Source organism: Pelodiscus sinensis, chromosome 4, assembly GCF_049634645.1.
Source record: "Pelodiscus sinensis isolate JC-2024 chromosome 4, ASM4963464v1, whole genome shotgun sequence".
In the NCBI taxonomy this organism is placed as follows: Eukaryota; Metazoa; Chordata; order Testudines; family Trionychidae; genus Pelodiscus; species Pelodiscus sinensis.
This window is the reverse complement of record NC_134714.1, coordinates 106,526,657-106,540,231: the sequence shown is the minus strand read 5'-3', so window position 1 is coordinate 106,540,231 and position 13,575 is coordinate 106,526,657. Positions and strand designations below refer to the sequence as shown.

The 13,575-nt window shown below is 44.0% G+C and overlaps 1 protein-coding gene across 2 annotated transcripts in view; it reads left to right on the top strand.

The window, feature by feature from the left end:
• The window catches only part of IPO7 (importin 7), a 66,285-nt gene extending 55,515 nt beyond the window's left edge, over positions 1–10,770 (top strand). The window contains exons 21-25 of one of the 2 annotated variants that reach the window (XM_075927955.1): positions 2,590–2,810; positions 2,913–3,118; positions 4,084–4,317; positions 5,334–5,450; positions 9,010–10,770. In XM_075927955.1, the coding sequence (XP_075784070.1) occupies positions 2,590–2,810; positions 2,913–3,118; positions 4,084–4,317; positions 5,334–5,450; positions 9,010–9,107 (876 nt within the window). In that variant the 3' untranslated portion in view covers positions 9,108–10,770. The remainder of the gene's footprint in view (positions 1–2,589; positions 2,811–2,912; positions 3,119–4,083; positions 4,318–5,333; positions 5,451–9,009) is intronic. The other variant, XM_075927956.1, reaches the window with a different exon arrangement.
• The last annotated feature ends 2,805 nt before the right edge of the window (positions 10,771–13,575 follow it).

Below are 13,575 nucleotides of genomic sequence, written 5' to 3'. Positions count from 1 at the left end.
CACGGACGCCTCGGACGTGGGATGGGGCGCTCACCTGGGCAACCTCAGGACACAAGGTATGTGGTTGGCAGAGGAGGCTCGCCTCCATATAAATATCAAGGAGCTGTGGGCGGTCAGGTTGGCCTGCAGGGCGTTCCTTCCCCACTTACAGAACAGAGTGGTGGCGGTGCTGACACACAACACTACAGCCATGTTCTATATCAACAAACAGGGTGGGGCGCGTTCCTCTCCCCTGTGCCGGGAAGCCCTAGAGCTATGGGAACTGTGTATAGTCCACAGCATTTCTCTGGAGGAGTCTCACCTCCCAGGAACCAGGAACGGGCTGGCAGACAGGCTCAGCCGTTCAATCCAGGCGCACGAGTGGGTGCTAAGGGGGGATGTACTTCACGAGGTCTTCCAGAGGTGGGGGTTTCCCCGCCTGGACCTGTTCGCAACTCCGAACAAAGCCAAGTGCGGGGAGTTCTGTTCATACATGGGGCACGGGCAGGGCTCTCGGGGAGATGCGCTGCAGGTCAGCTGGCCCAGGGGTCTACTCTGTGCCTTCCCCCCGTTCCCTCTGATCCACGACACACTCCTCAGAGTGCAGAGGTTCAGGACTCGGGCCATCCTGATAGCGCCAGTATGGCCTCGACAGTACTGGTTCACCACCTTGCTGGATCTGACTGTGGAGGGCCCGCTCAGGCTACCCCTAGTGCCAGATCTAATCACTCAGAGCTGCGAGGCCGGAGTGGCGCTCCACCCGAGCCTTCCATCTCTCCACCTAGCAGCGTGGCTCCTCAGTGGCTCTCAGTGATGGAGCGAGCCTGCTCTAGAGATGTCCAGGAGGTCCTCTTGGAAAGTAGGAAGCCGTCCTCTAGAGCTCTTTACGAGGCTAAGTGGAGGAGGTTTACATCATGGCTGGAGGGCAGGACACTCGCTCCAGGTGAAGGGGCGGTTCCGACTGTCCTGGAATTCCTTCTCCACCAGCGGAAACAGGGACTGGCCACAGCCTCCCTAAGGGTGTACCTGGCGGCCATAGCGGCCTTCCACACCGGGGGGTGGGGGCGGGGGGCCAAGGGTCTATCTTTGCCAACCCCTTTGTTAAAAGGTTTCTAAAGGGAGTCGACAGGTTGATGCCATATGAGAGGCCTCCGGTACTGGCGTGGGACCTTAACCTGGTCCTGACTGCCCTTATGAAGCCCCCGTTCGAGCCCCTAGCTTCATGCTCCCTGACACATCTATCTTATAAGGTAGCTTTCCTTGTGGCCATTACCTCGGCCAGGCGGGTGTCTGAGCTTAAGGCTCTCACTTCAGAACCACCTTACACAGTGTTTTTTAAAGACAAAGTGAGGTTACGTCCACACCAGGGATTTCTTCCCAAGGTGGTCTCACACTTCCACATGTCCCAGGATATTTACCTGCCAGTGTTTTACCCTAAGCCACACGCGTCGCCCAGGGAACAGGCTCTGCACTGCCTGGACGTTAGGAGGGCGTTGGCTTTTTATATAGATAGGACACGAGAGTTTTGTAAGTCAAATCAACTGTTTATTTCAGTGGCAGAAAGGATGTATGGTCAGCCAGTCTCGACGCAGCTTATATCCTCATGGATTACTTCCTGTATTCGACTGTGCTACGAGGGCGCGGGTAAACCACCGCCGCGCATAACAGCACATTCCACTAGAGCCCAGGCGACGTCGGCGGCGTTCCTGGCCTGCGTGCCGATCTTGGAGATCTGCAGGGCAGCAACCTGGTCATCAGTGCACACCTTTGCAGAGCATTATGCAATCACGCAGCTGGCCAGGGAGGATGCTGCTGTCGGGACGGCAGTTCTGTGTTCTGCAGAATAATAAAATAATAGTTAGTCACCTTCCGACCCTGCCTCCGGAGGGGGGACACGGCTAGGGACTCACCTAATCAGAATGGACATGAGCAAGCACTCGAAGAAGAAGAGGTTACTTACCTCGTAACTGTAGTTCTTCGAGATGTGTTGCTCATGTCCATTCTGCATTCCACCCACCTCCCCGTGTCGGAAGGAGCCGGCAAGAAGGAACTGAGGGGTGGGAGGGCGAGCAGGGGTATATATGCACCGGTATACCGGCGCCACTCCAGGGGGCTCCCTGCTGGCCCTATGGATACTGCTAAGGGAAAAAAGCTCCGGAATCCGTGCACGCGGCGTGCGTACACCTAATCAGAATGGACATGAGCAACACATCTCGAAGAACTACAGTTAGGAGGTAAGTAACCTCTTCTTCATTATGGTTATCGTTGGTAGCATTATAAACCCAAGTACTGCATATAAATTTACTCACTGTTGATGATTTATTGCATTGATATTGGCTTGGCTTCTGCCACCAATTTAACACTGAAATGTTGATATCCTCGAGTTACTTTTTGTTTTACTTCATCTATGTGTATAACCTCAGATATATTTTGTGTACCAGACTGCTTTTTCAGTGTTGTGTACCATTCTGCAACTGTACCTGTGAAATATAGTTGTTAAAATTATAAAACATGGAATTATTAGATGTTTATATAATTGATTCTTGTTTCTGAGGGGATGGGAGTTTGGTCCATTAAAATGCTGACTTTATAACGGTTGTATCTCTCCAGTGTATACCTTTGTTTGTGGAAGCTGCATTAGAGAGATTGACCAGAGAGGTGAAAACAAGTGAGCTGCGAACGATGTGCCTCCAAGTTGCCATAGCTGCTTTGTATTACAACCCTCATCTATTGTTAAATACCTTGGAAAATCTTCGTTTCCCCAATAATGTGGAGCCTGTCACTAATCACTTCATTACACAGTGGCTTAATGATGTAGACTGTTTTTTGGGGTAAGCTGTTCTAAGTTTGAATACTATCATGTATAGTCTACCCCTACTTTCTATATTTAGAAATGGGAAATCAGAGCGATAAATGTTTGTTTTGTATTTTAGACTTCATGATAGAAAGATGTGTGTGCTGGGCTTGTGTGCTCTTATTGATCTGGAGCAAATACCGCAGGTTTTAAATCAAGTTTCAGGACAGATCCTGCCAGCTTTTATCCTTTTATTTAATGGATTGAAAAGAGCATATGCTTGCCATGCAGAGCATGAAAATGACAGTGATGATGATGATGATGCTGAAGAAGATGAGGAAACGGGTAAGGAAACTGAAATAGGACTGTTACATTTCCGTGTCCCCTACATATCATGGCATGGAGACAGACAGCCCCTTCCTGTTGTTCTCTACGGTCTTCTACCTCCCCAGAAAAAGCTTGTGCTGGGGTTTTGATGCTTCTTTTTAACCCCTTTGTGGATTAATTTGACAGTTTTCCTGACTGGGACAAAAGCCTTTTTTAAGGCTGAGATTTCTGGGCTGCTGCTCTCCAGGGTTGTCTTGGTCCAACTTTTTTATAGACATCTCCTGCTTCCCAGGGAGTATTACTGAGAGATACCTCTCCCCCTTGCATCTGTTTGAACCATATGTGAAATGCTTAAAAAGAGCTGTAGGTGAAACTTTTTTTCTCCACACTTCAACTGTGCTACAGCATGCCCCATGTTCTGGTGCTTTGATTCTGTATCTGAAACAGCACCTTCCTGGCTGTTCTAGCAAAATGTAACCGCCACCTCATCAGCTCTCTCCAGTCCATCTAATAGTCATCCTTTCCAAATCTCTGATTGGTCTCCCTCCTCTTCTGATCTCCTCTTCTTTGTCTGCACAAAGTTCAAACTTGGCATAATTTTTGCATGTGTCCACATCTGTCACTTCCATCACTCTCCACCTCTCTCCATGCTCCTGCCTGGACTTTTTAGATGTTAAACTCCTTCGGGTCAGGGATCATGTCTGTCTTAAATTTCTGAAGTGTCATGCCAAACTTGCCATAGTAGTGTTTTTATTTGTAACTGGTTTCTTATGGCAACAACATGTTCCTTTCCTACTGCTCAGGAAATAAGGAAAGGAACCTCTGAGGAAAGCATGATGCTGGCAGAGGTGGACAGGAGTGGACCCTTTTATGTGAAACCACATTTGTATTGATTCCATCACTGATCTCTGTAATCAAAAATCTACCTGAAGATAACTATTTGATTCTGAAGATAACAAATCTCATTGCTTTATATGTAAAAGAGACCTTCTGTGACATTCGCCTTACAGAGGAATTAGGCAGTGATGAAGATGATATTGATGAAGATGGACAAGAATATTTAGAGATTCTGGCAAAACAGGCAGGAGAAGATGGAGACGATGAGGACTGGGAAGAAGATGATGCTGAAGAGACTGCTTTGGAGGGCTATTCAACAATTATTGATGATGAAGACAACCCTGTTGACGAATATCAGATATTTAAAGCAATTTTTCAGAGTAAGAACTGTGTTTCATCTGCTAGCTGGCCATTATCTCTCTTTCTATTAAAAAATGGGTTTTCATGTGTTAGTACATGTGGTGTTAGCACATTGTTCACTTCGCCCTGTCCTCAGCTTCAGGCCACGAACTCTGCTCCCCTCCTGGGGCTCAGATTCTCCAGGCCCCGCCAGCCCTGCATAAGCAGCAGCATTAGCTACAGCCGAGCTCCCTTCTCCATCAGCAGGCCCAGTGCTGTATAGAGGCCAAGAAATCAGGACCAGGGCTTGGCCCTGCCAGCCACTTGGAGCAGAGCTGGGTTTGGCACGCCACAGCCTGGGCCTTCCTCGGGAGCTGAGGGAGTTAGGGTTAGGCGTGGGGGGAAATGGGAAGAGTCAGGGCTGGCGCAATCGGGGCCAAAGAGCCAGGGCTGGCATGGCCTGGGCTGGGGAGAGTGGTCAGAAGAAGAGAGCCGAGGTTGGCATAGCTAGAACCCGGGGAGCAGAGCCAGGGCCAGGGGGCCGGGAGAGAAGAGCTGGGGCTGATGTGGCCTGGGTGGGGGGGAAAAGAGCCGGGGCTGGTGCGGCCTCTGCCCATCCTACGCTGAGCAAGAGTTGCCTATTCCCAAAGAGAGGGGTGTTGGCGAGCATAACCAGCAGGGGAGCACAGCCCCCTGCTGTATTTTAATACAATTTTAATTTTTGGGTGGAAAATTAAGTACATAATAGTTTACCATTTGGTGTCAAATTATTCTCTGAATTTAGTTCCTTCCTTAGAGAGAGAAGTCCATGTGGCTTCTTGGGTGGAAAAAGGGAAGGTTGAGGGTATTTAAAGAGGGGAATTAATGTTTCTGAGTCATTTTTGTTGCTTTTATACTGATGTTAAGATTTCTTGAATTCTTAGTACTCTCTCTTCTTGGAGAGAGTCCAAGTCAAAATGCAGGCTGCCTTTTGCTTACCGTGGCTTTGAGAATAAATTTAGAATGATGTAATATATTGTAATGAGATTTTTCCTTTTTTTTTTTCCTTCCTTTGTAGCAATTCAGAATCGTAACCCCGTTTGGTATCAAGCTTTGACACATGGTCTTAATGAAGAACAAAGAAAACAGTTACAAGACATAGCAACTCTAGCAGATCAAAGGCGGGCAGCCCATGGTACCCTCCCATTAATACTTTATAGCATTGGTTGTTTTTTTTTTTTTTACTCTTTACATGATGATACACTCAGCATGTCACACAGATAGACCTTCCCAAAAAAAGTGTACATGTCACCAAGCCATGGTGTGTGGGCTGTACTGGGAAGCCCAAAGAGAGAGGACAGTGTGTTTTGAATAGCTCAGCAGTAACTTCCATCTTAATGTTTTGGCTTTTGATAATGTAACACGATCAATATTTGTGCTTAAAATTGTTCTACCAGTGATCTCTCTCCAAATGCATTGGAGGTGGCTCAGACCGGCCCACAAGGCTGTAGGGCAGTAGTGGGCAACCCGTGGCATGGGAGCTGCATGCGGTCCACCCAGGTTCTGTGCGTGGTCCAGGAGACGTTTTGTTTACTGTGCCCATGTGCAGGTTTGCCAGATTCTGCTGGTTTCCGTCCGCATTGTTTTTTTCCTGCCAGTTTTACTAAAGTGACGTACGTAAAACAAGGGCACATGAGGTGCATGCAGATCACACACACTGAGTGTGAACGCCATGTGTTCCCTCTGCATCTAGTTGAAGTGCTATTACGATTCGCTCTGCACACCCTACAAGTTCTAGGTACGCAAGTGCAATTAGCAAAACGTCTCTGTCCCGGGGAACATCTGCTCATTAGTCTAGGTTGTCCATTGTTGCTCTAGGCCCTTCTGTGTTGCCTGTGTCTGTGCTACCAGCAATGCAAATAGAATGTCTCTGCTCCTACCATTGTAGTCTTTATTTCTGAAGTAATTGGGAGAGTAAGCAGAACTTCCACAGCGCTGCTCCCCAAACAGAGACCATCTGCCAAGCTCCTTTATTCTCTTTGTTCCCTCCTCCCCCATCACAACAGAGCAGCCAAACAGAAGATCATGAGGTGCTCAAAATACAAGGAGCTGGAGGAGCAAAGCTCTGTCACAGTTGATCTCAATAGTGAAATGTCCTTCTGCTGGGTGACCAGACTTTCTCTGTGGCTTGTTTGCATCTGTGGGTACCTTTCACTCCCATAACAGAGACTCGTATGGAGTCACCGCTGCAAGTATCCATCAATCTTACTCATCTCTTGGGATTCAGCAAGTGGAATATCTTTCTCTGACCCACGACTCTTTACAGGGAAGTTCAGTCCACTTAAGGGAAAAGATGTCCCATTCCAGGTTCATTCCAAAGTAGATAATCAAGTCACTTGGCAAGGAATCTATTATCCTCCTGACTGTCGTTGACACATTTCCTAGCTTACCTAGTTAGTAAGAATTTCAAAATCTGTCTAGAAGAACCTTAGTGTACTGTCTGTGAGTGTGTAGTTTTATACTTCAGATTCTTGTAAAAAAGGTTTACCTTTTCCACCCTGCTTCCCGCATCTGCAGTGCCTCACAAGCAACCAGTCTTCCTTGAGCTAATACAAAACCTCAGCACGTGACATTAACATTGTAAATGTGAGCAGTACTGCAAATAACTTAGTAGAACTGGCATCCTGGAATGCATTATTTGTTACTTTTTTCCCTAAATGCCTGTGCCTGAAAGCAAGTAGACCATCTGTAGCTAGGAGAATCAAGTGCTAGAGTCCACTGACCATGGTTAATAGTAGCTTGGGCATCTCTAAAGCTGCCATGTGATCATTCCTTAACAGGTTTATAAAATACTACAGTATTAATAATCATTCTTCAATACAAGCATATTTTCCTTCTAGGTTTTTACTACTTCCTCTCTAGTATGTCTGGGAATAGGTCAATATTCAGATTGGAAAAATCCGTTCTTTTTATTACTTCCACTCCAGTATGTCTGAGTGGGGATAGGAAAAATCTGTTGTTTCCTTGGACTGATCTCCCCCTTTTTTGCATTGCATTCAGAAGTTCTTCAGAGATACTTTGAGTCCCTGTATAAAATTAAATAGGGTTGAGTAACAGCATGCTAAATCAGACCAGGCTAAGTTCTAGCCAGGAATCCTGCCTGTCTGCAGCCGATATCAGTTGCTTGAAAGAAAAAGTGCAACCCAATGAGAAGCAGTAGAACATATTATCCATAAGGAAAGTTTCTTCCTAATCTTTATCAGAATTTAGTTCATGATCTGTTTTCAAACACTTGTTGGAACTCTGGATGTCTTTATCCATATGTGTCCAGACCTGCTATGAAAAGGGTCAGTTTTAAATTTCAGCTACTGGATGGAACAGCTTTTGAGGCTCATTTGACATATATCATCTGGTAATGTCTTTGCATGCTTAAGTCAGCCAGGAATTTTCGATAGCACCAGCTTGGCGCTCTGCCCCTGAGCATACTTCTAACAATGCTCTGTGTTGGAGAAGGTTAGAATGCATGCATTTCCCTAACTGAATAACTTTTCAGCCCTTTTTGCAGAACTGGAGCCGTGCATGGGGCTCATGGCACATGCAAGGTTCTGGTTCTCAGTGCTTCCTTACAGTTCTGGAAGCAGTATTTGTCTGATCTGAGTGCAGAAGAGGCACAGACAAGTCTGAATTGCCCCTGGCATTTGCAGGAAGAGAGGCATCGTTCAAAGGTATCTGATTAGGAGAGTTGTCTGAGAGGAAATAATCAGGCAACAAATGTTCCATGTGGAGTTGGAAACAGTATATTCTGATGGCTACTGTAACCCTCTGGTTGCCGGAAAGGTGGACAGGAGTGTATGTTGTGCATTTGATCTATATCAGGTCTTGATTTGTGTGCGCATTGTAACTTGTTGAAAAGCCATATCTCACCTAAATTCTTAAAACACGTGGAAACTGACTTAACCAGACAACATGGACAAAGTTTAATTGTAACCGTTGGTCTCTTCAAAATGAGGCTATGGACATGGACTCTGTGTGGTTGGTAGAGAGGTAGCTGAGATGGAGCATTAGAACTGAATAAATGGAATGTAGAGGATGTTGAATAATTTCCGTGCTTTCTGTTTCATGTAGTTTGCACCAGCTATGTGGTGTAGCAACCTTAACTGGAAGCAAACAGTTTATTTTGTGTGTTCACATGTTCATAAAGATCAACTTTCTCCTGTTGGTTCCATTTATATTTCCCTCTCCTACAGTTGAATCTTTGTAGGAACATGGAATTGTTCATTGAAGTTCAAATGGTGCTTATTTAGTGTAAGTGCATTTTTTTAGTGATTTGACTGTCTTGTCCCTAGAATGTCTCTTATTAATCAGAAAGCACAGGAAGTTCAGTAGCAATCTGGAGGCCGCACTTTCAGCTGCATTTCAAGAACACCGCACGCAAGAAGCACTTCACTTATAAATTTTTAGAATATAAATTTTTGAATTTTTAGTATTAATATTCTCTATCTTTTTTAAATCATAGTAAAATTTGTTGCCAAGAGATTCAAAAGTAAGTAACAATTTTGGGTACCCTAAGTAGAAACCTTAAAGGAATCTGATTTTAGAGGGTTGCACAGCAAGGTATATTTTTAGATATCTCAAGTTCAATCCCCAAAATTTGAGGCATTCACAAACACTAGATTGTGTTATTCACAGACCAGGATTGTGATACTTACATTTTTTGATAGTTTACATTTTACTAAAATATTTTTGTCTTTCAGAATCCAAAATGATTGAAAAGCATGGAGGATACAAATTCAATGCTCCGGTTGTGCCAAGTTCGTTCAATTTTGGAGGCCCAGCCTCAGGAATGAATTGAATTATCATTTTTCCTGCTACTGTGTGATTGTAGTGAAGAGCTTGTGTTCCTCCCAATAGTGGTTCCAGAACTGGTTCATGTTATTTACAACTCACTCTAAACAAATTGATAAATAAATTGGACAAAAAACAAAAAAACACAAAAACCAACCACCCAGGAAGTGGGACCTGATCATGCAACCTAATACTGGAAAGCAAACCAGAGGTTTTTTGAAGATAGGAAGAACCTGACTTTAAAGCTTCAAATGACACACTGTGGAAACCTGAAATCAAGAGGGGATGTCATGAAGGCAGCTTTTCTTTTTCTGAGGAAAAAATAGGCAAGGGCTGCAGGACTATTTAAAAATGTCTCATTTACAGTAAAAGCTAGGAGGCTGATTTAATTTTTACACTTGTGGCAGTATGAATATTTGCCCAATATTTCTTCCCTGTCCCTACTCTCTATTGGGTGTTTATTCTTTTAATGTAAATAAGATAAGGTAATTGGATAGCCTTACTTAATCTTCATCATTTCCATTTATCAAGATTGTTCATATTGTAGAATATTGGACACTTATTGTAGCACTACATAACTGGTAAATCTGTAAATGAATTAGCACTTTCATATTGAAACAAGCCTGCTAGCCTATGTACAAAAATAGCAAAATGTTTGCTGTTTATAAAAAAAAAAAAGGGATGTAACGGGGAAAATAATTTCAAGTTATTAATTTAAAATTAACTAGCAGTTTTGTACCCGGTGACTTTGTGGTGCAGTCACCTCTGGTTGTGACTTGAATTCGGTTATGTAAAAAGGGGCTAGTGATATTTCATTGCTGCTAAAAAAAAAAAAAAAAAAAAAAAGGCAACACCCTCTGTGTCCTTTGTTTTTCTTAAAGCTCTCAATGTACAAGTGGAAATTTGGAGACAAAATCTTAATGTAAGAACTGAGAAACATTATCTTCTCTGAAGTATGTAAATTGGACATAAAATTCTGCTCTTAAAGAGTTGAAGTGTGTGGATGAAACATCTATATATGCAATCTATTAAAAATTGAATTCGGCTAACTTGGACTTGATTTATGATTGCAGTTTATTCCTAATTTTGTAAAATAATTCATCCTGTTTTTTTTCCAGCAATTGGTAGTGGCTTTAACCACTACATTTTCCTCCCTGTTTTTGCACTCCCAGCATTAATATATGCTCTTGTTTGCCTAATCCAGATGGGATGTTTGAGGTTTCACTAAGCTTTCACTTTTGAAGCCATAATTTTCCCCTCATCTCTAGCACCTCCTGCTGTTATAGTACCTCATATTTTAGCTAGAAGGCAAAATAAAGTTCCCCCTGGGACCACCATCAAAACCACTCTATCTAGAAGTCGGCAGTAAGATGCTGTGAATGGACTGGTTTATTGCCCCCCTTTTTTCTCTGAAAATCTAAATTAATAGTTTGATCCTGTGTTGATCATTGGTGTCAAATCTTTTAAAGCAAACATTCATTCTTTTGGCTGTTTTTATATTAAATGTCACCTGCTGTTACAAGTGATATTAAACAAGCTACCTTAATTTAAATGTAAGCCTCCAAAATTTAATTCAGGTTAAAATGAACTGAGTTTATATCTGTAAAAATGAAACTGAAATGCACATATATATATATTATGATATTCAAAATGCAGTCTTCAGAAAATTGGCTTGTGTGGTGTGTTTATTTTTTTGAATCAACAGAGTAACAGGTGTACAGGATTTGGGTTTTCCTTGAATTTGACCAGTAATAGTTATTTCCATTGTCTCCCACAATCTGGATTTCTGGGTTACTTTTCTCTACAGGTCACAGAGGTGGATCAATGTTTTCGGCTGCACAGTCCAGCTATGCTCCATCTGCTATGCTTGCTGCCAGTTTTTTGCTTCTGCAAAAGCAGGTAATGGTGCTTTCTTTTGCAGTCACCCTCACTCCTATTTTCACTTTTCTGTCCTTGCTCTGGGACTTTGGGGAGCTTCCTCCTTGCCATTCACCTCCTCCCCTAAATGCCACCAGGATTTAACCCTTCCTTATCCTCTGTTGCCACAGCACTTTCTGACTTCTTTGCCCCTTACAGACATGGCAGAGCATCCAAGAAACACTACGTCAAATCCAAAAGGTGCTTTATAGGTGAGGCAGCCTTCCCAGACTCAGTAGACAGCAGATTAGTACCCAGGCTTGTTACTGTTAGGTTCCATAGCTGGCAGGCACCTGGGTTCCCTTACCTACTAAGGTACTTATGACTCCAATGGGGCAAAATGGATCCAGAACCCCAGTGTAGAGTAGGGAGAGGTTCCAGAAGCAAGATGCATCAGTCAACTTGGGGTAAGTCCTAGGAGACCCTGCAGACAATTGGGAGGCTTGCAGGGTAATAAGTCCTGTCCCATAGTACTAAAATGCTTTAGGAGCACCCTTGGGAAGGCTGCTAATCAGCTCCCCTCACTCACAAACCAGCCAGGAGGGCTCTGAGAAGCTCCTCCCCCCTTCCCAAGAGAAATATGACCCACAGTGGAAGGATTCTGAGATGACCACTCAAAGCTTCAGGCCCAAAGAAAGGCAAGCCACAGAAGGCCTCACCAAATTGCAGCAAAGTTTCTGCACTCCCAAAGTGCAGAAAAAATGTTAAAATATCTAAAACAGGAAAGAAAAAGTTCAACAAAAATCCAGGAAATGTGAGCATCACTCCTCTTCCCCCTCCTTACCCCGAAGTCTTGTTATCTGTCTCTGAAACTTGAGCAGGGGTTTCTGAGAAGAAGCTTCAGAGTAAGTTTCTTCCCACAAAAGTCCTGCTCTAAAGCTCTGATACCTCTTCATGCCTTCAAGGAAGTGATTAGATGAATGGAACAAGACTGAGGGCTAGCACATGGATAAAAGCAACATCAGGCTTTGTAACATTCTAAAACCAAAGAGCTCTATTGCTGCAGTAGCATTTCTTGCTAGAGATTGGATAGTCCCTCTAAAGGGGAGGGGGGGCAGGGGGTGCTGTATCCTAAGGAACCAGATGGAAAGACGAATGCCACTCTCAAAAAGGACTTTGAAGCTTCTTTTGACACATTCTAAATATCCCTGGCAGCTTCCAGCTTTGCAGGAACGTATCCCTAAGGACCAAAATTGCCCTGATTTTGGCTTTGCTAAAGAATCTCTCCCTATTAACAGCATTTATAATTGATACCTCAATGAATGCAATGATGTTCTCAGCCCAAGTCATAGCTTCCAAGCTCAGTAACCAGGGCCTATATATGGCAGCAACCCTAGAAAGCGGATGCTCATTCTAAGTAGGTCCTTTGCTGGGGCAAGTTTTCAGGTTTCCTTTATGGAGGAAAAACTGGATAAGGTGGGAGGTGAGAGTGCAGGAAACTCGAAACAGTCTCTCCCTTCTCTATCAGAGCCTTCAGGAGAGAACATAGAAGGGTGCTCTTGTTGCGCCTCATCCTCACAACGGTATTAGAAAAGATATAACAGGTTTTCCAAAGGAAAATGGTTGGAATTGAGTTTCTTATGGGGAACTCCAGAGGGATCTCAGCACTCACCCCAAATGCACTTTGACAGACCCGATAGGTCTCCAGTTAAAGTTGAACCTAGGACATAGGATTGGCTTTTACTGCCCAGATATGTAGATCAGGGAAATGGTGATCCAGGAATACTCCCTGAAGTGGCAGGCTCTACCCTATCGGTTCTTCTCCTAACACACACTCCCCCCCCTCAGATCCCGGACTCCTGGTAAAACACAATCTGATTATGAAGTTAATATCTTCTGGATATGGAAGTGTCAGAATTCCCTCAGAAGAAAGGTCCTACAGGTTCTTCATTGTAATAAGTGCGCAGGAATATCAGAGCCAGTCCCAACCTCAGACAGCTTCAATAAGTGGTGATAAAAAAGTTATCTCTATCGGGAACGTGAGCAGATTTACCAGATCTGTATTTCCATCTCCCCATCAAGCGATGCCTTCCCAGACTTCAGAGGTTCACCTGGGGCAGAAAACATCTGTATCAAACACTCCTATTCAGGCTGCTCTCAGTCCCTTTCAGTCTCAGTCAGATCAGAGCTCCACTGCAGTCATTCAGACATTTGGTCTCCCTTCAGCAGACCTCTGTGTGAATTTGTATGAATGCAAAGAGGCCAAAACATTTCACAAAGAAGGCAGACACCAGAGAGATGGGAAAAAGATGCTTAATAGCACAGCTAGGCACAGAGCCTACTTTATGCATTTCCACCCTCGGGCTGCTTGGTAGTCAATCCACAGGTAACCAGATTCCTTCGAGTGGGCTGATCAGCAAAAATGGGACCTTACATTATCTTTTGAGCACTCTTCAAGCCCTTTATTTATCCATTAAGACTTATTTTAGTTGCTGTTGTGAGTGCCTAGCCTTCTCTGCACAGGAGCCTTACTTAATGTTTAGTACACCTGAGTTTTTTCTCCCCAAAGTAAATTCCTCCTTCCACATTTAAAAATTGATATTGCTTCCTTCATTCTG